Consider the following 24,528-nt stretch of genomic DNA (forward strand, 5'->3'; position numbering starts at 1 on the left):
GAGTGGAGCGGAGCTCAAAGGAAGCTCCTCTGCTTTGAAGATAAATTGTGCCCCCAAATAGGCTGAATGTATTCACATGGAGCCTGTGGTGGGAGGAGTCTGCTGACGGAAGCAGAGCCACAGGAAGGTGGTAGTCAGAGAAAGGAGGTGAGAGAGAGGAGGCTCAGGCAAGTAGATAGAAAAGTTTGTGAGTAAATATTGATCTTGTATTGGTTTGTGGGAAGGCTAAAAGATGCTGTGGCTCTCAGTGTTATTATGGCTTTTTAATATCTTTGGTACTGTGATGGAATCAAACTTACTGGTTTTGGGACTGGGTTTTCTGGTTTAAAAAAATGCTTTGGTCCTGTCCTCTACCTGGAGAATCTCTTATATTTTGCGACTGGATGTCATGTTATATTTATAGTCAAGGTATTTATTGTGATCGTGGGTGCTAAAAATATTGCATTGGTGCTACAGAGGGGGAGGGGATAAGAAAAGGGGGAGAGAGGTGATAAGAGGGAGAACAGATTAAGGTAGGCAGTTTATAGAATCAAAACAGACTTTTGAGATGATAGGGGTTAAAAAAGAGAAGGAGTGAAGGACAAACAGAAGAAAACAGGATGGAGGGAAATACACAGATATCATAAATGTTGACGTAAATGAGATGTACTTATCAATAAAATGGTAGATGACAGAAAATAGACAAGAAACCAGAATCCCCAAGAAACAAACTTAAAACAGAAAAACACAGAGTTAAAATAAGGGGCTGGCTAAGATTCTATTGGGTAGCTAGGTAGAACAGTGGATAGACTGGCAAAGCTTAAGGAAATGGCAAACCATTCCAAGTGAATTGAAGAAGGAAACTGCAAACAAAGTAAACCGAAAATGGGATCACAAATAGTCTGAATAGACCGAACAACAAAGGCAAAATCTACTGTGGTTCAGCTGAACTGGTAAGGGTAGCAATCATGATCTTACATAAAGCAAAAGCAAAAACAGAGCTGATTAAAAGACATAATTGGCAAAATTACATTTTACTGAAAGGTATTTTGATTTGAGAGCTCTGGAATTTGGCTGCAGTATTCCTAAGAGTTTTTATTTGGGAATCTCTTTCAGGAAGAAATTGGTTGATTCTCTCCATTTCTATTTTGCTCTCTGATTTTAAGACAGCAGGGCAGTTTTCCTTTATAATTTCTTGAAATATGATATCTAGGCTTTTTTTGTTGTTGTTCATGGATTTCAGGTAGTCCAATAATTCTTAAATTATCTTTCCTCATTCTCATTTCCTGTTTTTCTGATCAAATATTTATATTTTCTTCTATTCTTTTGTCTTTGATTTATTGTTTCTCGATGTCTCATGAAGTCATTAGTTTCCATTTGAAATGTCCAATTCCAATTTTTAAGGAGTTGTTTTCTTCAGTGATGTTTCATACCTTTTTTCTGTCTTGCTAATTGTGTGCTTTTTTTGAAATTTTTTCCTTTATTGAGATTTTGTATCTTTTTAAAAAATCATTTGGCCTTTTTTTAAGGTGTTATTTTCTTAAGTATTTTTAATGCCTCTTTTACCAAGCTGTTAATTCTCATCATAATTTTCTTGCATTGTTCTCATTCCTTTTTCCAGTTCTTCCTCTACTTCTGTTACTTGTTTTTTATAAAAAATTTTTTTGCTATTTTACTTTTTCAAAGCTCTTCTAGGAATTTTTTCTGGGCTTGTATTGATCTGCATTTTTTCTTTGAGGCTTTACTTATAGAGTTTTTTATGTCATTGTCTTATAAATTTGTGTCTTTAGCTTCCCTGTCACCATAGTAGTCTTTTATGGCCAGATTCTTTTGTTGTTGTTGTTTGCTCATTTTCCCAGCCTATTTATTGACTTTGAACTTTATGTTGGAGTGGGATTCTGCTTACCTCTAGGGAGAGGGGAGGAGTGGCTACTGTCTAACACTTTCGACTTTTTCATACTACTGTTTTTATAGCTAATTCTGGGGGTCTGTAAGTTTTTAGTGCTTCTAAGGTATTGTGATATGAGAAGTTTGGTCATTGGTGTCCTGATCTGCATTCTGGCACTTACCCAGGAAAGGCCCCTGCTCCCTTGTGTTGACAAGCACTAGTGCTCCTCCCTACCCTGGAACTGTCACCATAACTAGGGCCCCTGATTTCTTGCTGTCTTTTTACTTTTGTTTGTAATATCTCTGTGCCTTAGTACGTAGTCAATTTTTGTAAAAGTTCCATGTGTCTGAGAAATATGTATATTCTTTTTCAACCCCATTTAGAAGACCACCATACCTTTATCACTAGTTTCTCCAGAAATTTGTTGTTACATTTTTTTTTGCCTTTTTCTTTATCTTTCTTTTAGACTTACTCAAAACAGAGAGGGATAATGGAGTCTTCTGTCACTATTGTGTTTCTATCTGTGTCTTCTTGTAGCTCAGATAATGCTTGTTTGATGAATTTGGATGCTGTGTCATCTGAAGTATATAAAATTATTACTCATGTTGTTGTTTGTTGTCTATGGTTTCTTTTAGCATAATATAGTTTCCTTGTTTAATCCTTTTTATTTTTGAATGTTTATTTTTAACTTTGTCAGGTATCATGATTATAGTTCCTGCTTTTTTTTGAGTTATTTAATGCATAGAAAAAAATTTTTTTCAGTCTTGCATTTTTTTCTATTTTTGTTTTTTGGTGCATCTGCTTTTTTAACATTCATTTTTAAAAATTTTGAATTCTAATTTCCCTCACTCCCTCCAGCCCCTTCCCTACCCATTCAGAAGGAAAGTAATATTACATCCATTATACATGTGTAGTCATATAAAACATATTTCTGTATTAGCCATATTGCAAAAAAGAAAACAAAAACACACAGGTTCCCTGTAATTTCTTTCTGGCCAGTTGTCCAATCACCTTACAATCTCTGTGTGGTGAGAGGTCCTGAAACTGCTGATTTTGTTCTTGCTGTCATCTCTATCTCTAAGGCCCCCAGCTGTTGTTGTCATCATATGTGTTCCTGCCCATCCCCCATTCCAGTGTCACAGACCTCTCCTTTCAACCCTCTGAATTGTCTTGGACTACAAAAATGTCTCATTGTGACATTGTGTTAACTATACTGCTCCAGAATTTGATTTGATGGGTTATTTAATTTAGAGAGGAATGTTGAGAGAATTTAGCTTGAATGTCCCCTCTGCTCTGCCATCTTGGCTCTTCTTTTTTTTTTTTTTAACATGTTTCTTTTAAGTAACAGATAGTAACAGTCTATTATCTTATCCAATCTATCTATTTTTTTTCATTTTATTGCTTTGTTTTATTAATTCACATTTAATGTTATGAGAGTTAGATTTATTTTTTCCTCTGTCTCCAATACTGATTTCTTTTCAAGTTTTGATTTTTTCTCCTCTTCTGCTATAAACACAACATAGTGTTTCTTCAGTTACTTTACCATCGTCTTTTAAAAGTTGACCCTATTCTTACAAGCTCTCTTCCCTTCACCTAGGATCCCCTTCTCTCATCTGTTATCCCTTTCCCTTTGGAGTTTTACTTATTAGTTCTGTTTTCTTTCTTGATTTTATGTGGTTACCTAATTCTCACCCCCTCCCTTTTTTCTTCTCTATTAGTCAAATAGATTATCCCTTCTTCTCCTTCTCTTCAACTAGTCTTATTCATTAGTTTTAAAAATTTCATTCTTTCCAGAAAGGATTCCTCTTACTCTATTCATTATCCATCTTCTCTTTCTGTCCACTTGTAGCAGCAAGCACCCCAGCGTCCCCAGGGTTGCTGCCACCACAGGTTCTTGGATCTGCTTTTAAAGGAAAGAAACTCAAAATGGGTTAACAAGCTTACTTTAATCAGTCAAATATGTATCGTTTACCTAGTTCAGGGGAAAGACGTCAGCACCCCGAACTTCAGAATATACAGACAGAATTATCAAGACAGAAACAGATCAAACAAATCAAACAGATTTCCAAACTGTCCAACCATTACATCCATACCAAACAACACCTGGGTTTCAAAGCCAGGGGGCTCTGGACAACAGCTTTCCAGAGTTTCATCTGATCAAATCACAGAACACTTCTCAAAGTGAGCCCCAAAACAAAGCTGCACATCAGGGCTTATAGCCTTCTCCAGGCTCAGAGAATGTAACAACCTTATTGACTCACTGCCCAATCAAGAAGTATCTACTGAAAAACAAGCCTCTCACCCCAGGCTCCAGGTGCACTCTAGCCTAGGGGCAGGGAAGATTTTTAAATTTACATTCCCATTACACCACTTTATTCCCCTGTTTTCTGGTTCATGACCCCTAAAATTACCCAGACTCTCCCTATTCTCTATATTCCTCATGTAATCAAAACTTCCAAGATATCCATTCTAGTCTCTCATAGGTAGCTTCTGCCACTTTCTTGTAGAGCTTGCTTGACTGCTTCTCTTTTGTCCTTCACTCCCAGAATAATGTCAGTTCTTGCAGGTGTCAGAGAGGAGATTGCTCTATGATAGAGTACTTCCCCTACCTCAACCCTGTTCATAGACATCCCTGTATATACAACCCACCATTGATCTCTCTCCTCCCTTGGTTACATTTTTTTTGCCTTTTTTGGGAGGGCAGTTGGGGTTAAGTGACTTGCCGAAGATCACACAGCTAGTTTTTGTGTTAAGTATCTGAGGCCGGATTTGAACTCAGGTCCTCCTGACTCCAGGGCCGGTGCTGTATTCACTGCACCACCTAGCCTCCCCCCCCCCGGTTACATTTTTTCCCCATTTACCTCAAAATCTCCTTCCTATGTCTATGTACTCAAACTCCCCCTAAGTACCAGTTGTCTTAAGGAGTTTTCGTCTTGAGATCTTTAGTCATTTCACCCTTACTTTCCCTCCCCCCTTATTTTCTGCTATTGTTTGCTTTCTGTGTTTGCTTTAATAATGGTTTTCTTGGAGGTTGGATCTCAAAGCTTTTCAGTCTCCTTCCACACTAAGAAATTCATGATTCATCAGCCTAGATCTTTTCCCCAAGTGGGTAGACATAATTGGTCCCATCTGGTTGCTGAGTTCTTTCCTTCAGGTGTAGTGAAGAACAGTGCAATCTCCCTTCCTCAATCCATATCTTCACAATACACATAATGTCTTATCTTGCTGCCTCTGTTCCTTGGTTCTCTGGCCAGGCACTCAACAATTGAGAGAGCTGCTATGCTCATGCTATGGATTGGTCTGTTTTAGCATAATCACTTTGGAGGTTTGCGGCTCTGATGCTATGGGTTGTTTGTCCTGGCACTGGTATTTCAAAACTTTGCAGGGCTGGTGCTACACATTGTCTACCTAGTCACTAGCATTTCAGAGGGCAGGTGGGACAGCACTGTGAGGTTGTATTTTGTTAAAAACTGGTGTGTTGGGTCTTTGCTTCTGCTAATATGGCCTTGTAGCTGGTAGCATAGGAAGTGGGGGAAGAGTTCTGAGTGAGCTCAGGGTTAATGAGTATCAATTCATGTTTTGTTTTATTTTATTCCTTTTTTAGATTTTGGCTATTCTTGATAAAGGAGGCAATTGAAGTTGCTTTATCTTTGACATATAATATATGTTTTTGAGAGGCTTTTCTAGGTTGTAGATATCAAAGAAAATGTCTATTCCTCCCCTTTTTTGCTCATATGACCTGGAAGTCCATGAACAAGGTCATTTCTGTTGTCATTCTGTCGTTGGTTTCGATGTATAAAGAGGGAAGGCACCTTAATGGAAAAGAACTTCTTATGTACTGCTTTTTCATAATTAACAAACAATAAGCACAGTTGTAACTTATATTTTCTCTATCTTTTAATTAGTTTCAAAATGGTAAGTGTAACTTATAGTAGAATGGAGATGATCCAAGGTTCCCAAAAACGATTCCAGTGGAACATGAGCTTTGGCAGGTTCTACCATCCTAGAAAATCCTTGAGTGTATCCCCATTAATGTACTAAGTTTTCTCTATGAGAACAATCCCAACTGAGTATAGAATGATTCATACCTGACAATTAGGTGCTGGATTATTTTGAACATGGCAGCATATTCATCAAAGAAACATACAAAGTGGCCCTCAGTTTTGTGATATACTTTTCTGCTTCTACAATGAATGTGGCAGAAAAAGGGCAGAAGGTTTTAAGAATCACACAGGTTTTTGACCATCTATAAAATTTAATTTTATTGCTGGCAGTCTGAATATAAGATCTAGTGACCAATGAATGAGTGGGCTTACTGTTGGAGGAGGTGAATCACATCAGTCTTGACATTCTCATTATAAATTAGTAGAAGAATGAAGTTTCAGGGCGACTAGGTGGCACAGTGAATAGAGCACCAGCCCTGGAGTCAGGAGGACCTGAGTTCAAATTCGGCCTCAGACACTTAACACAAAAACTAGCCATGTGACCTTGGGCAAGTCACTTAACCCCAATTGCCCTCCAAAAAAGCAAAAAAAAAAAAAAAGAATGAAGTTTCAATTTAATGGGTGGATGGGCCACAGGTACTCCTTGGAGAAAGGCAAGAAGGAATTCAATGGAGTTGGTTTTAATGTATGCCCAGGGGCAGAAAGAAGCCAGATTTCACAGAATATTTGCTCATCTCATATTGCAGTACAAATAATAAATTTCTGCAAAAAAGACTGTCATAAAAATAACTGCTTATGTACCAGTATCAGTTGTTGAGGATCAAGAAGTAGAGAAATTCTATATAAAGAACCTTAAAAGATGTTTCCAGTTAAATCAGCATATACTCTGATACTCACTGACTTCAGTGAAAAGTAGGGGAAAAAATGAGAATATTAAGATACATATTAGAGTAGCCATAAACTTGTAAACTGCAAAGAAGCATCATGTATCATGAGCACTTTCTTTCAGAAAACTATTTGTAAGCATTAGACAGTACTGACCACTAAATAATAATAAAAATGCAGAATATTATGTTTTGACAAGAAGAAACTTGTTATTTATTGATTTGGGAGATATTCTTCAATCAGCTAACTAGTGAAACCATCAACTTGTTAGAGAAAAGATCTGATTAAATAATTAACAAGGAAAGTGTGAAATGATCATCAGATATGGCGATACCTAGTTTGCAAAAGTTACTGTAAAGTTCAGCCACCATAAATCTATTTCCACAGCAAGAAGACATAAAGAACTCAAAAAGTGAATTAGTCTGCAACCATTTGATTTACTTGACAGGCAGAGAAATAGTAGCCAAAGGCAACATTGATTTAGAATTTTGAACTTGTATTAACATCTTACGAAGGATTATAGGAGATTCTGAGCAATACCATCCCATAAAAGCAGAGAGAAACAGTAGAAGGTGAAACCAGTTTAATAAACCTTAGAAAGAGATTCAACTCAACTCAGTAAACCCAAAGGCACTAAAGAATGAAAACAGAACAATGAATAGAAAAAATTGAAAATATCTGTGATTACAATTATTGTAATAAAAATAAATATACTTATATATATAAATAAAAAAAACATTTTCACTATCAAGGACAGTAGAACCTCATTATACTTGGATCCTGGGATCATAGTCCCAAATATACCTATATGGAAGGTAAAAATGATACTAAAAAAACAAATGGGAAAAGCAGCCAGATCAGACCAAGTACATATAGAAGAGATCCATGATGGAAGAGACATAAGTTTTAGCATTCTGAGAGGTCAATATGTGAGATATCTAAGAGGGAACAATACCAGAAATGCAGAGAGAAAAATCTCAGACTTCTTTAATTACCAAAAAAAAAGTGACCAATGAAATATCAATAGCTGTCAATCTATATGTCTTCTCTCTCACCTATGCATAAATCTTTGCATGAGTCATCTATATGTACAGATCAAGAGTACCGTCAGTGAGTTTATAATTTTGGGACAAGCATGCTTTTCAAAAGTGACGTTCAAATTATTGTCTATATCTTTACTATTTCATAGCTTGGATAAATAAAATTTAATCGTGATTTCCCACCATGTGATAGTAGAAGAAATAAGGATCATAAGATTGAATGTGGGTGATTAGAGAGGCTTCCTGGATATCAAAGAGGTTGGTTATAAGTAATATTATTACATGACAAGTCCTGATATAGTGAGATTATCTTACAGTGTATACTACAGGGTGGTTTACAAAAGACAGTGTTAAACCCTGTTTTACTTTAGATAATATTAATTTGTGTGTATATTATTCAGTTAATATGAGGATTATGTTGTTTAGTTCAGTCATGTCCAACTCTTTGTGATCCCATGGACCATAGCATGTTAATACTGTCAATGAAGTTTTCTTGGCAAAGATACTGGACTGGTTTGCCATTTCCTTCTCCAGCCCATTTTTACAGATAAAGAAACTGGGGCATACAGGGTTAAGTGACTTGCCCAGGGTCACAGCTAGTAAGTGTCTGAGGCCAGATTTGAACTGAGGAAGATGAGTCTTCCTGACTCTAGTCCTTGTGCTCTATCCACTGTACCACCTAGCTGCCCTACATTAAACTGGAAGAAGTAGCAAATAAGAGATTTGGCAGATTTTATTTTACTCTCTATGCAGAGGCAACTAGAAACATCTCATAGCATAGTGTAGTCATTTTGTATTGCAATGTTCATGAAAATAATCATAGTTTATGAACCAACATGTATTATAGAGGATGAAAAGAAACAAATTCTGTGAAGAACTAATAAAATTCAACTTGATCATAATGAATCATTTTATGGACATTTCACTGTTGTCTTTCTATTGGGAGTCCTTTTGGGGAATGCTGAATCAAATGCCTTTAACTGTTCCCAGGCCTGGTCTCTGAAGGTTTGATTTATAGGGTGAAGCTACAGGGTGAAAAAAAAAATGGCCCAGCATCAGCATAGTCCTAGGGAGTACCAAGCTCAGTCATTTAGCTCCTACCAGGCATGATCTCTGGATGGAGCAGTATTACTAAAGGAGTTTGGTAGTTTGTTTTCTTTATCAATTATGAAAATAACTTGTGTAGTCTAAGTATTATTCATAAAAGTTTGGTAGAATTCACCTGTAAATCCCATCAGGACTGGAGTTTTTTGTTTTGCTTTTGTTTTTCTCTTTAGTTTCTTTATAACTGGTTCAGTTTATTATTTTGAGATTAGACCAAGATTTTTATTTCATCTTCTATTAATTGGGGTATTTTACATTTTTGTAGTGATTCCTTTTATTTTTAAAAATGTATTTCTTTACTTTTAGTTTACAACATTCAGTTCCACAATACTTTGAGCTTCAAATTTCCTCCCTCTCTTTCTCTCCCCCCTGCCCCATGGCGGCATGCAGTCAAATGTAAGATCTACAAATACCTTCACATTAAACATTAGGTTGTAAAGAAGGATTATACCCAATGAAGTGAACAGTGAGAAAGAGGAAACAAAACAAGAAAAAGAGAGAGTAAATATCTTGCTTCAATCTGCATTCAGACTCTGTAGTTCTTTCTCTGGATGTGGATATCTCTTTCCATCATGAGTCTTTTGGAGTTGTATTATAACCATGCATTGCTGAGAGAAGCCTAGTCTATCAGAGTTAGTCATCACACATAAGATGTGTCTGTAATTGTATACAAATTTCTCCTGATTCTGCTCTTCTCACTCAGCATCAGTTTATATAAGTCTCTCCAGGTTATTATGAAGGCCTGCTCCGTATTTCTTATAGCACAAGAGTATTCTATTACATTCATATACCACAACTTGTTCAGCCATTCGCCAATTGATGGGCATCCCCTTGATTTCCAATTCTTTGCCACCACAAAAAGAGCTACTATAAATATTTTTGTACATATGGGTCCTTTTCCCACTTCTATGATCTCTTTGGGATATTACCCTAGAAGTGGTATTGCTATTGGTAGAAGTGCAAAGGGTATGCACTTATTTATAGCCCTTTGGGCATAGTTCCAAATTGCTCTCCAGAATGGTTGAATCAGTAGCTATCCCTTTTAAATGATTGATTTTGTTGTTAAATATTTATGAATAGTAGATTCTGATAATTCTCTTTTCTTGGTTGGTTGACTTTTTCATTTAAAAAATTTTTATGACTTGATTTTTTTCTCCTTTTTTAATTAGGTTAGCCAAGAGTTTCTTTCAGTTTGTCTTTTCAATAATCCAGTTTTTAGTTTGTTTAATAATTCTTTAGTCATTTTTGTTCCCAATTTATCTAATTCTTTTTAAATTTTCAAAGTTTTCTCTTTTATAATTATTTTGGATTTATTTTTGCGTTTTTTAATTTTAAAAATTTCATATTAAGTTCATTAATCCTCTTTTCACATTTTGTTCATGTACATTTTCAGAGTTATAATTTTTCCTCTGAGAACTTCAAAATTGGGCACACTCACTGCAGCTCCTTGGAATGAGGCCTCCCTGAGTTCAAAGAATTTTAAAATGAGACTTTTTCCTACACACTTCAGTTCTTTCATTTTGTGACACATATTTTACAAGTGAGTGATTTAGTGATAATTCACATGTACTCACTAGAGAGAGGAAAAGGAAACCCATGCAGAAAGCTTTCATGTCCCAAAGAGATTTATGAAAGGACATTCTTTACAGCTGATTGGTGTGGGATACTGCTGGCCTCCAAATGTGTATCCATTGAGGCAATGGTAAGGCTATTCCTCAGATTGTGGTGGTGGGGAAGCTCTAAAGATAACTTCCCACTTTTTCTTCTTTGCATAGGAAAAATACTACCTCTTCATGTGCAATATATGCTTCCTACGCCTTTGTTGTTATCATTTGGCAGCAGGGAATTTCAAGTTAGTGACTGGTGGGGAACAAAGTATTATCTGCTACTTTTGCTGAGCAAGTCACTTAATCTCTGTTTGCCTAGGAGGCAGATAGGTTGCTCAATGGATAGAGCATTGCACTTGGAGTCAGGAAGACCTGAATTCAAATGTGAACTCAGATACTTATTAGCTATGTGACCCTGGGCAAGTCATATAACCTTGTTTGTCATAGTTCCTCATCTATAAAATGAGCTGAAGAACAAAATGGAAAACTACTCCAGGTATTTTTGCAAAGAAAACCACAAACAGCGTCACAAAGGATCAGACACAACTGAAACAATTACAGATGCTATGAGGTTTACTGGACCCGATGGATGCTTTACTTTCAACTTGTTATTGGGAAAAGAGAGGAAGCCTTCTTGACTGGTTATAGGGATGAAAGCAAAAAATGAGAGTCAATTAACACAGAATACATGCCAGTTTTCTGTCAAGTGCCCAGAGAATGACCTTGAATTATTCTCTGAAGTCTATCTGGGATTCTACATGTGAAATACTTTCACAGATTTCAAAGAGGGATAAACGTCCCATACACAAGCTCCTAACAAAGGGATAAAGGGCTTATTAATTTAACTATTTATTTGTGTTGGTTGGTTAGTTGTTGTCCTTCGTTCTTGAAGAGAGCCAAAAAGGTATCAATGACACTACAGTCAAGTTTCAACATGTCTGACTGTGGCTGATCAGACCAATACAAGCTCAAAATTCTCTACCACAGTTTGGACACAAATAGTCCATGTAAACATTTAGGGTGGATATTCTAAATTTGTGCATCCTGTATTTTCTTTGAGTTGTTTAAATTCTGCTTTGCTCATAGAGCACATTACCTTCTCTGATGTGGGCACGCCATGCTGAACAGTCCTATGCCAGTGTCTCCCATGTCACACAATCAATTCCAGAGTTCTTGAGAGAGACCTTGAGAGTGTCCTTATATTGCTTCTTCTGACCACCATGTTGTAGCACCAACGCAATATTCACAGCACCAATGGTGCCTATGAATATGCTGGCATAGGTCTCAATCACAAAATATCAGATCTCCACATAAAAGACAGAAGCAAAACATTTATTCAGACAACAGAGAGCCAAATCCTAACACCAGGAAACCAAATCTATAGTAGAAACAAAAAAGTTAATATACCATAGCACAGCAGGGAGCCATACCATCCTTTAGTCTTCCTACAAACATTCACAGGCCTAGCTGTCACAGCAGGGGGCAAACAAACACTCACAAGACATCCTTCTCCTTTGGTGCATCCCTTCCTCCCTTCAGCTCTAACTGACTCCCAGCTTCCTGTGGGCTCTGTTCCACCCTTCAATAAACTCCTCCTACCACAGACCCCATGCCATTACATTTGGCCTATTAGGGGGCAGGAAAGATCTTCAAATCAGGGAAGATCTTCAGATTCCCTTAGGCTTATTAAGGGGCAGGGAAGATCTTCAAATTACCATTACCATTACACATGTGAACACTTGCCTCATGTGATTTCTCCACAAAATATTTTTTTTTTGGCAAGAGTACTTTTGGCATTTGAACAACGTGGCCAGCCCATCTGAGTTGTGTTCTCTGAAGTAGAATTTGAATATTTGGCAGTTTAGTTCAAATAAGGATCAGTGTCTGAAACCTTATCCTGTTAAGTGATCTTTGGAATCTTCCTAAGACAATTCAAATGGAAGCAATTTAATTTCCTGGCATGGTGCTGGTACACTGTCCAACATACAACAATGAGGTCAACACAATGGCTCTGTAGACCTTTAGTTTAGTAGTCAGTCTAATACCTCTTCTCTCCCACACTTTCCTTTGGAGCCTCCCAAACACTGAGCTAGCTCTGGTGATGCATGCACCAATCTCATTTTCATTGTGTACATCCCTGGAAAATATGCTACCAAGATAAGTTAACTTATCCACAGCATTCAAAACGTTTTCATTTGCTGTAACCAATTGCTCCACATATGGAAATGGTGTGGTGGTAGAAGATGGGGCACCTCTGTTTTCTTGGTGTTAATTGTTAGGCCAAGATTAGCACAAGCAGTAGAAAATCGATCCATACTTTGTTGTATCTCAGCTTCAGAGGCTGCAATGAGTACACAATCATCTGCAAACAGAAGATCATGTACCAACAATTCTTCTACTTTGGTCTTGGCTTGTAGCCTTTTCAAGTTGCAGAATTTACTGTCCATGTGGTAGTTGACCTCGATGCTGTGTTCATCGTCATTGAAAGCATTTGACAACATGACGGAAAACATCATGCTAAAAAACATGGGAGCAAGCACACAGTCTTGTTTTATTCCATTGGTGACTGGGAAAGCATGAGAGAATTGTCCATTATCTAGAACCCAGGCAAGCATGCCATCATGAAATTGATGTGCAATTCTGATGAACTTCTCTGGGAAATCACATTTTGACATAATTTTCCATAAGCCCTAATGACTAACGGTATCAAAGGCCTTGGTCAGATCTACAGACATTATATACAGACCTGTGTTCTGCACCTGGCATTTCTCCTGGAGTTATCAGGCAGACACCATATCGACTGTTCCTTGGCTCTTTTTGAAGTCACACTGGCTCTCAGGTAGATGACCATCTTCCAGGTGAAAAACTTACTAAAGAGGACTCTGGCAAGAATCTTGCCAGCAGTGAGCAAGAGAGAGACCCCTAATCACTAATCACTAATTCTGTGTTTGTCACAGGATATTTTTCCTTTACTGTTATAGAGAGGGACAGTGGAGGCATCCTTGAACTCCTGGGAGATAACCTCCTCTTCTCTAACCTCCTCTTTATTTGTGTACATATATTTTCATTAGCAAGCAATATTAATTCATTTTGATTTATCAGAGTCATAAATTATAGCACTTGCAGTTATAAGAATCTTAAGCAGAACCATATCCTTATATACATAAAAAGGGGTAGAGAGCCAGAGAAAAGACATTAGAATAAATATTACACAAGTTAAAGTTTTTTTATTGTTCTTCAAATGCTTTAGCTGCATCTCAAAAGTTATTGCATATTGCATCTCATCATTATCACTTTCTTTCACATAGTTTGTACAGTTCCTTTAATTATGATGAGACAGTAACCATTAAGCAGTTATGCTTGGGGGGGCAGCTAGGTGGCAAAGTGAATAGAGCACTGGCCCTGGAGTCAGGAGGACATGAGTTCAAATCCAGTCTCAGACACTTGACACACTTACTAGCTGTGTGACTTTGGGCAAGTCACTTAACCCCAATTACCCTCAAAAGCAAAAAAAAAAAAAGGCAGTTATGCTAAATACTGGAGATCCAAATAAGAAAAACAAAGTCCCTACTCTTAAGGAGTTTACAATCTAAAGGGTTGGGAGGAGAATATACAAAAGAAGCTAAAAAGGGAGCAGGAGTGCCAGAGGGGACTTGGTAAGGGAACATAATGATGAAATGGTAGAGTTGAAACCAAGGAGAGCAACACGTGACAAATGAGATGTCTGGGATTTTGAACCTTCTACAAAGGGAGGTTATGGGAGGAGGGTTTTTTTTGCTCCACTCTCTAGCCCTCCATTCATAGAGGCAGAAGCCACAGAAGGTACTGATGAGGTAGTGAAGGTGAAGCAACCCTACATTATGATAAATTTCATGGTGATAAGTTTATCCTTAGTGGGTGGGGCATGATGAAAGTGATGGAGTTGAAACCAAGTAGAGGAACTGGTGGCAAATTATTCCATTTCTCTCTAAAAGTAGGACTTGTCTTTTTAGTACCATACTTCTCAGGTATTACTGTCAGATTATGAACTATACGAATATTTTGGTTTCCAAAGATTGAAAATTGAACATTACCCAGTGGAAAATGGAGTGGGCTATAGAGGGCATGAGCAAGTTACAACATATTGCAAACAACAACTTATACAGAAGTAGTATATTTCCTTCAAAGAAATGTGTAATTGAAAGAAGACAATGGGGTGGTAATGTCACGAGAATGAGGGATAAGTGGCAGACCCTACAGCATGCTTCATTGTTACACTTTTTTTTATTTTGGAAGGGGGAAAGCAGGGCAGTTGAGTTTAAGTGAGTTGTCCAAGGTTACACGGCTAGTAAGTGTTAAGTGTCTGAGGCCAGATTTGAACTCAGGTCCTCCTGACTCCAGGGCCAGTGCTGTATTCACTGCTCCACCTAGCCACCCCATATTTTTATACTTTTGATATTTAGAAATCATGAGCAAAGCCTTAAGGAGGTTGGGTCGTCCTCCTGTGGGGAAATTATGGACATGAGGCTCACAGAATGGTCAGATATGAATGGACTGTAATCTGCCTTGTTGGAGGGAATACTTACGTCAGTGCTATTTTAGAGCCATTTGGATATTGGAGAGTTCCTACCTCTCAAGGTTTTTGTGAAGATTAAAAGTAATGTATATAAAGCTTTATGTAAGCCTTAAAGGGTTTTATAAATGTCACTTGTGTTATGTTTTTTCAGGTTGAAATAAAAGATTAAAGATTATTTTAGAACAGATGTTCTTAACCTGGGGGCAATGAACTTGTATTTTTAAAATATTTTGATAACCATATTTCTATATAATTGGTTTCCTTTGAAATCCTTTGTATTCCTGTATCAGCAATGCCATATTCACAATGCCTATAGAGATTACAAATATGCTGATATAATTATCCATCACAAAATACGTCAGGTTTGCCATTTGGGGAAATAAACTAGAAAATTTATTAAGATACCAAAAGACTGAGTCCCAAAACCAGAAAGTGAAAGCCATCAGAGTAGTTATGACATTGGCACAGGTAGATAAAGTAGAAAGCACCCACATTCTCAAGCCTTTAAAACAGAACAGGCTACCTCAGGCAAAGGTCCTCCTCTCCCCACTCACAGCAACCACCCAGCGCGCTCCCAGCAGCTCCGGCCCCTGGCAGTGCTCAGCAGGGGTCCTTAGCAGAAAAGTCCTGCTCCCAGCAGCTCCGGCCCCTGGCAGTGCTCAGCAGGGGTCCTTAGCAGAAAAGTCCTGCTCCCAGCAGCTCCGGCCCCTGGCAGCGCTCAGCAGGAGTCCTAACTCAAAAAAAAGAAAAAAAAAAAGGGCTTCACGCTGCCGCTGCCTCTGCTGCTGCCGCAACCGCAGCCAACCGCCAACCGCAGGACCGTTAGCTCGGCTTTTTTTTTCTCTCTCTCGCTTTCCGCTTTCTCTTGCTCCGCCCCTTCCTGCTACGTCAGCAAACCGCAGGACCGCTTTCTCTTGCTCTGCTATGTCAGCACATCCATGGGGCATGGGAGATCTTTAAATCCCATAACCCTTACAATTTCATATCTTTAAAAAATGATTCTGAAACAGGTTCTGTAGGCTTTACCAGACTGACAAAAGGTTTTATGCCATAAAAGTTAAAAACTGCTGTGTAGTCATCTAAAACTTTTATGAAAGGATAATTTAAGAAGTAATATTGGAACTCTTGATGTAGAATATTTATTTGTAGTTTGTAGCTTTTGAAAGTGAAATTGAACAAAAGAAATTTAGTTACTTAGGGAAACCAAAAATTTGATCTCTCTAGTTAGGAGTATGAATCCAAATTCTATATGACAGGTTATCATTATCCTAAGCAGTGTCATAGTAAGTGGGCTATGTCTGCCACCTTTCAGTGGCCTTCTTTGGAAAGGGCTAGGGAGAACCAAAGCATGTGGGAGCTTAGGAGGTATTTCCTACCACATGGCTCTCTAATCTCTGATGTGATCAAAATTACACCAAAATCTTCATTTTCATTCCTAGCCTGATACTGAGCAAAGTAATGTAAATCCTGCTGCATCATCAGTAAATTCAAATAGCTGCTAAAATACTGCTACAAGTGACCTACATAAAATGAGTTGGTTTGATTCTTATTGTAAGTGGGAAAAGTGTATATGTCCCTTAATCAATAGATATAATGAAAGTTAAACTGGATGTGATGCCAGAAGATCTGGTTTTAGGTCCCAGGTCTCCTTTTTAGTACTACTTTTATTGTGTACAAATTGCTTAATCTCCATTGGCCTCATCTTCCTTATCTGTGAAGTGGACAGGGGTTGGGATCGGAAGAGGAAGGAGGTTGGTTGAATAGATCTCTATTCTCACTTCCAGATCCAGATCTTATAATTCTATGAGAAGTCTGAGAATTAATTTCTACATCGGTCTGCTCAATATTGAATGAACCACTAAGACTTTTGTCCCTCTTCTCCTAGTTTTCCTCCATACTATGCCCTTTGGAACCATTTTGTATGGAAAGTTTATATTTGATAGGTTGACTAGCATGGCTTCATAATCTGAAGCAGCCTAATACTCATGTTAAGATCCCTCAATAATGACTGGGTAAGGTCTTAATTTATTAATGGAAGTTTCACAACTTAATTTTTATTAGTACCTTTTTATTAAGCAGTACATTTTATACATCGGATTTGCATTTTATTCATTGGATTTTTTTTTGTTTTGATTCATATTATAAAATTGTTTATTTTAATTTTAACTATAAATATGAATTTTATAAAGAAATTACCTGAAGTAAATAGTTATAATTTTGGTATTGTTGCTGACTCACATGGATGGCCTTGTTTTCAGTTTCTCCATCTATAAAATAAGAATAACGATATAATTCCCTTCTGACTTCTTCATATTATTAAAGTAAATATGTATGAAAGTTCTTTAATATTTTGAAATAAAGGTTCTTCAAAAAATACTAGGCATTGTTGCTGTTTCTAGGTCTATTTCTGACTTAATATATGACCCTGATTAAATAATTGTTATTTTTAAATAGAGAAAAAATATTTCATTGGAATTACTTGTGAGTTATTTGGTTTATAAATTACTCTAAAATGCTTAGGCAAAAGGCATAAGTATTTGCCATTTAAATAGGAGTCATGATTGTTATAGATCTATAGTTTTAAACAAATTCTCCAAAAATGCTTATTAAATTTTATAATACAAGGTATTCTGAAGGTCTTAGTGCATTTTAAGCTTTTCTCATAACTATTATTATTGTTATCATGTAATTGACAACATTAGCTATTATTTAAGCTATTAAAGCTTAAAATTGCATTAAGACTTTGCAGATACCCTATATTACATGTTATAAAAATATATGCACTTTAAAACACCATTTTAGGTCACTATTTTAGTTAGCTTTTGAAAATGTAGATTTTGGGGTGGCTAGGTGGTGCAGTGAGTAAGAGCACCGGCCCCTGAGTTGGGAGGATCCGGGATTGGTTCCAGCCTCAGATACTTAACATCTACACAAAAAAACTGGCCATGTAACTTTAGGCAGTTACTTAACCCCAACTGCTTTTTTAAAAAATGTAGATTTCATGGTTTTTAACCAATATTTTTATTTTCTGCAACTGATTTCTTTAGAGTTTAATTTTATAGAATATTTCCTTTCCTATATGGGTTTTGTTTGGGTATTTTTGGAAGCAGCATGTTTTTTAAATGTGACATGTACTAATTTAAATATCCTGTAGTATAACTTGACATTGCTTTCTGAACACAACACAGTCATTTTATACAAGATGTGTTTAACTTTAAACTTCTCTTTAGGTGCTGCAAGTTGTGAAGCCATCAGGAATTAACACAGGCACAGCCATGTCAAAAGGATTGTATCATCCAGCAACAATCTTTATGGGCCGCCAAATGTCAGCCATCTCAAGCACTGGAGATTTCAGTACACAGTGGAAATCTTCCCAGCCCACAAAGAGCTTTTCAATTTCTGACCCACATTCATGCCAACAGACAGCAGAGAGAAGTAATGTGACAGACAGCTGTGGAGTACAAATGAATAGTGATACACAGTGCTTAAATAAGTCTGACAAAATAGACGGCAAGACATCTCTCCAGATTGGTGAGAAAATGCCAGTCACATCCACAGCATTGTCTGAGGTTGAACAAACTCATTGCTTAGAGATAGTAAGCAACACAAATAATGGCAAGAGTCATTTACCCGAGAGCAAAAAGTCTGCAAAACTCAATTCTCTGTTACAGGAAAGATTAAGTCCAGAGAACAGAACCACTGATTTAAAGGGTGACAGTTCTTGCAGATCAGAGGGATCAGAAGCAATAGTGATACAGGAACATATTGAAAGAAAGAAAGAAAGAACTAAACAGCCAGTTCCATTGGTACCTGTCCCTGAATATTGTGCCTCTGAAAATGCACATTCAGAAGAAAATCATTGTGCTTGGGAAACTCTGTCAGGTTAGAATTTTGTGTGTGAGCATGTGTGTATGTGTACTTGTGTGTGTCTTTTTGAACTGTGCTGTATATAGTGAGGAGCAGAATCAGCTTTATAATTTTATTTCTCTCATAAAGGAAAGAGGCAAGAAGCAGACAATTTAATGTAGTTGATATACTGTGGGTCTTCGACTCAGATAGATCTGGGTTTAGATCTACTTCCAGCAGTTAGTGTGTGACCTTGGGAAAGTCACTTCACTTCCTCTGCCTTCAGTTTCCTTGTCTTCAAAGAGCCCACAGGATTTAAGAGGAGTTGTTGTGAGGATCAAAGAAGATCATGTTTGTAGAGCACTTTGAAAACCTGTACATTTCAGCTATTGTTATTATACCACTTCAGTTCTGTTGATTTTTAATGTGTATATTTAAGTGAAAATGTTCCTTGTCCCATTTTAAAGTTACCCCACTTTGACTACGAGGTTCTAAAATACATATAAAACTTATATGTATACAGGAAATGAAATTTAAAGTGCTGGGATAAATTTTTCTTATCACTTAAAATTAACTCCCTGCTGTATGAAGTAGAATATCTTAACTCCCTTAAAATTGGTGAAAAATAGCATCATTCATTATCTCTTATAGACCATCATCAAGACCTGAAAGATCAGAGGCCCACCAAACACATGCAGGAGCATGAAGAGGAAAGTTTAAGCAGTAACAGTGACCTTACTGTTTCTGTGAGTGAAGATGATCCAATTATCAAAACTACAGAACTACACCCGAATCTGGGTAACAGGGTTGATGAAGTAGATGGAATAGAGGCCTTAAAACTAATCTGTGCTGAGCAAGAGAGAGATGCCCTATCTGCTGAAAAAAATAATTGTATTTTGCAAACTATAAGCTCTCATGCCTCGGAAAAGGAATCCTCAGCTAATTCACCAACAAGAGAGTAAGCCATTCAATTTTTTCCTGTTCTGTTTTTAATTGTAGACAGTTTTTGGAGACCATCCCACTGGGAATGTATTATTGAACACACATCTATGAATATGTAAGTTCCTTGGTCCTCATAAATAGTCTTTTCTCTAAAGACTAGTTTCTTTTTTTATGAAATAGCTTTAAGAAATATGAATATTGTAGAATCATAGTGGTTGACAGTTGATAGCATTTATGTCTAAACAATACCTAGTTAATTCTCAAGTCTTTCTTTTCCCCTTTATTTCAGAAATTAAGAACCTATTTTGTAATTATAATGAAGTAGCCCAGGTTTTTCAGATAGCTAACTTTTCTGGGAACACAACTGAATTACTAAAAACCTTGTACACAACAAATTTGCATGATAGTTTGTTCTTTTATTTGTGCTCTTTCTATAGCTGTCATATCAGTATATTTGTTTGTAGACCTACAGATGTCTATGTTTATCCATGCAAGTTGTCCATTTTAGAGTATGAATTCCAAAGGATAGACAATTCATGTTATATAGTAACTGCTTTGTACTATTGTGCACTTAAGTTCAAATTGATGAAATCATACCTGAAATATTTTTATAATTATTTATTTGGGTATTAAGATAATAGATGGAATGAGTCAGTATTTTAAGTTGAATAGAATATTTACTCAGAAAACTGAATAAATTCTGAAGTATAATCATAACACTTTTAGAGCTGAAAGGAAGAATACCTTAGAAATAATCTAGCTCCAACTTCATATATCACTGATAAGGAAACAAAGCCATAGAAAGGTGAAGTGACCAGCATTAACTAGTTAATGATAGAGTTCAGACTAGAAACCAGGCTTCCTGATTCATGTTGAAGTCCTTTTATACTTTATCATTTTGTCTTTCCCCAAGAACTAGTATTAGTAATAAATTCACCTGATGTTTTTGATTGACTTATACCTTAGCATATTTGCCATCATTATTCAAATCATACTGGGGTAATGATTAGATTAATGTTGATTTAGACCTAGAGGAAAAAGTGGGTAGAGACTCTTTACCATATAGCTTCTTATATAAAGGGGAAGCTAGCCAGAGCATAGTAGAAGCTTAATAACTGCCTATGTCTGTGGCTTCCAAACAATTGAAGGTGTTTTGGAACAACATCCAGTGTTATACAAAACTGTGAGTTTAGTAACTGGAGAGATAGTAAATGCCACATCATTGGAGACCTTCAATCAGAGTCTGTTTTCCCGCAAGTATATTTTAGGGGGAATTCCTGTTAAGATACAGGTTGAATAAGACAACTCTAAGTTTCCTTCCAACATTGAGATTCTACAGTGTTGTTACTGCCCCTTCCAGTATATTAATTGCCCATAGGGGCAAAATTTAATCTTGTAGTACAATATACCATTTGGTGGGCAATAAAAAAAATATCGAGTATGTCAAAAAGCAGGAGGTATTTGAAGTGCATATGAAGGCTTTGTATTTCTTTTCTCTTTTCCTCTTTGATTTCATTCAGTACTACAAGTTCAACTTTCCCTTTAATAAAGATGACTCTCAAATCTATTTTTCTAGTTATAACCTTTCATTTGAGTTCTAGTCTCATATTTTCAGCTTCAGAATTAGTCACTTAGGGATGTACTTTTGGCACCTCAAATTCAGTGTGTTCAGAATTAAACTTCTTATTACACTCCTGACACTCTTCCTCCCCCAAAAATCCACAATTCCTTCTGATCAGTCACCTGTTTCAGTCATTTTTCACTTTTGCCCTTTTTTTACTTCTGCCCTTTGCCAACTCTCGACATCTGTTTGGTTGATATATATCTTTCCTTGATATACCTTAAACTCACCTCTTTTTTGCATCATCAGTGACACCATCCTACTTCAGTCCCTCATTATATCTCACCTAAACCATTGTAATGCCATCAGTTTACCCTATATACAAGCTCTCCCCTTACAACTATTGTAATATATTGCTACAAAATTAATTTTTCTAATGCACAGTTCTGAACACATCATTCCTCTTCTCAAAAAGTTTCACTGGCTCCCCACTTTTTATAGAACAAGGTCCAAAACTCCTTAGGTTGCCACTGAAGGCCTTTAATAGTTTGATACCAATCTACATTTCTTATAAGGTATCCTATAGTACAACTAAACTGGACTACTCATTGTTCTCTAACTACAACTAGCACTTTCTGACATCATTGCCTCTACTTTTGTCATGTATGAAATTTCCTACCCTCCATATATCTGCTGGATTTCAACCATTTCTACTTGTTGAAACCCCATTTATCCTTAAGGTATACTTCTACCCTCTTGACAATTTCTTTCCTGACCCTACTAGTCAGAAACTACAAAGCTTATAGCACTTTATGCCTATTCTCTTGACTTTCACACTCTATTTTGTGTTATATTTACTTACAAACTATTTTAATCCTTCTATTATCTCCTTATACATTAATAGGTAAAGAATTCTTAACCTTAGAAAGCTCTCTAATAGGTGAGATGAGTTAAACTTTATAATCAGTATAAAAATATGTATCATAATTTCTCCATTAATAAGTAGTATTCCATTAACATACTTATTAGAAATTTAATTATCAGGGGTATAAATAAGGTGAGAGTCATAGGGATGAGTTGTAGTATGAAAGAAGATTATAGTGTGAAAATAAACTTAAATAGTAATGAAAATAATTACAATTATGCGAATAAACCCCATAAAAGAAGAATCTAAGAATTGTAGAATAAAAGGGGGAGGAGTGTAAAGGGATGAACACTGGAGAGAAAAATAAAGCAAAGAATGTTGGGGCAGGTTTGGGGGAAGGGAGTCTTGAGGAAGAAAGCCAATGTAGATGGCATATATATATTTCCCTGATCCTGGACGTTTAAAGTCCCTTACCCTTGTGCTCTCTGGACAAGAGGGACAGTAAACTATCCCTTCTCTACTTTCCCATCTACTTTTACCCTTCCCTCAGAATCCCACTTATATATCATATTTATTTGCAGTTATTGTTCAGTCATTCAGTCCTGTCCAACTCTTCATGACCCCATGGACCATAGCATACCAGATCCTTCTATCCTCCACTATCTCTTGAAATCTGTACAAGTTCATGTTTGTTGTTTCTGTGATATTATCTATCCATCTTTTCTTCTGCCACCCCTTTTTCCTTGCCTTCAGTCTTTTCTAACATCAAGTTCTTTTCCAGTGAGTCCTTCTCATTATGTGGCCAAAGTATTTAAACTTCACCTTCAGTATTTGACTTTCCAAATGAATAGCCTGAATTAATTTCTTTAATTATTGACTGAATTGGCCTTCTTGCTGACCAAGGGACTCTCAAAAGTCTTCTCCAGCCCCCAGTTTTGTGGCACTCAGCTTTCCTTATAGTGCAGCTCTCACAGCCCTACATTTCTCCTGAAAAAAAAACAAACAAACATAGCTTTGACTATACTAACCTTTGTTGGCAATGTGATATTTCTACTTTTTAGTATGCTGTCCAGATTTACTATAACTTTCCTTCCAAGGAGCAAGCATCTTTTAATTTTATGGAAACAGTTGCCTTTTACAGTGATCTTTGAGCCCAAGAATATAAAATCTGACACTACTTCCATTTCTTCTCTTTCTATTCACCAGGAAGTGATAAGACCAGTTGCCAAGGTCTTAGGTTTTTTTTTTTTTTGATGTTAAGTTTCAAGCCAGTTTTTACACTCTCCTCTTTCATCCTTATCAAGAGGCTTCTTAATACTTTCTTCTTCACTTTCTGCAATCAGAGTGGCATTGTCTGAGTATCTGAGATTGTTGATGTTTCTCCCAGGAACCTTACTTCCAGCTCTTGATTTGTTCAGCATTTTGCATGATGTACTCTGCACACAAGTTAAATAAATAAGGTGACAATATACAGCCTTGTCATACTCCTTTTCCCGTCTTAAACCAATCAGTTGCTGCATGTTTGGCTCTGGCTATTGCTTCTTGGCCTGCATACAGACTCCTCAGGAAACAAGTAACATGATGTCCTACTCTCGCTCTTTGAGGACTTGCCACATTTTGTTGTGATCCACACAGTCAAAGGCTTTAGTGCACTGTAATCAATGAAGCAGAAGCAGGGTTTTTTTTTTTGGGGGGGGGGGCTGAGAGTGGGAGAGGAACACCCTTGTGTTCTCTATAATCCAGCAGATGTTGGCAATTTGGTCTCTAGTTCCTCTGCCTCTTCAAAAACCAGCCTACTCTTTTAGGGGTGGCTTCAAATAGGTGTGATATTATTTCCACAATTCTTAACACCACCCAGCCATTTCCTAGCCTGATTGCTCATGTCTGAAATTCCTTTAATGGGATCATGTTAAGTCAGCAGGCATTTATTAAATAAAGAATATGTGCCAGGCACTGTACAAAGCATTAGGAGTACAAAGAAATTGGTGAGTTTCCTGCCCTCGAGGAACTTTCTGATGGGGAAAAAACTTTTAAAAAGGCCTAATTCCTGATTGTCCCAATACAACTGAAATTCATTTACTTGTTTTAGTCAGTCATTTAACAATGTGTAAATTATTATTGATATCAGATTTTTTTCTTGTCTTGAGAAGAAAGAGAGATGTTAGAGAACTAGAGAAATTCTAAGCCCTAAAAGGGAGAAGAGAAGGAAATTGATGTTTAAGGCCATAGAAGAAGGAGGCAAGGAAAAACAAAGGAAAACCTAACTAAGCTCAAAAATTTTTTTCCTAAGCCTAGATGTACATGCAAACTAT

The 24,528-nt window shown here is 36.8% G+C and overlaps 1 protein-coding gene across 5 annotated transcripts in view; it reads left to right on the top strand.

The window, feature by feature from the left end:
* KIZ (kizuna centrosomal protein) overlaps positions 1-24,528 on the top strand; it is a 235,658-nt gene that overhangs the window by 80,143 nt on the left and 130,987 nt on the right. For all 5 annotated transcript variants that reach the window (XM_069075500.1, XM_069075503.1, XM_069075502.1 and 2 more), the window contains 2 exons: positions 18,233-18,884; positions 19,500-19,806. In XM_069075500.1, coding sequence (XP_068931601.1) covers positions 18,233-18,884; positions 19,500-19,806 — 959 coding nt within the window. The remainder of the gene's footprint in view (positions 1-18,232; positions 18,885-19,499; positions 19,807-24,528) is intronic.

This window comes from Petaurus breviceps, unplaced genomic scaffold, assembly GCF_028583685.1.
Source record: "Petaurus breviceps papuanus isolate PSGF00001 unplaced genomic scaffold, PetGlider_PUasm1.0 90919, whole genome shotgun sequence".
Taxonomy (NCBI): Eukaryota; Metazoa; Chordata; class Mammalia; order Diprotodontia; family Petauridae; genus Petaurus; species Petaurus breviceps.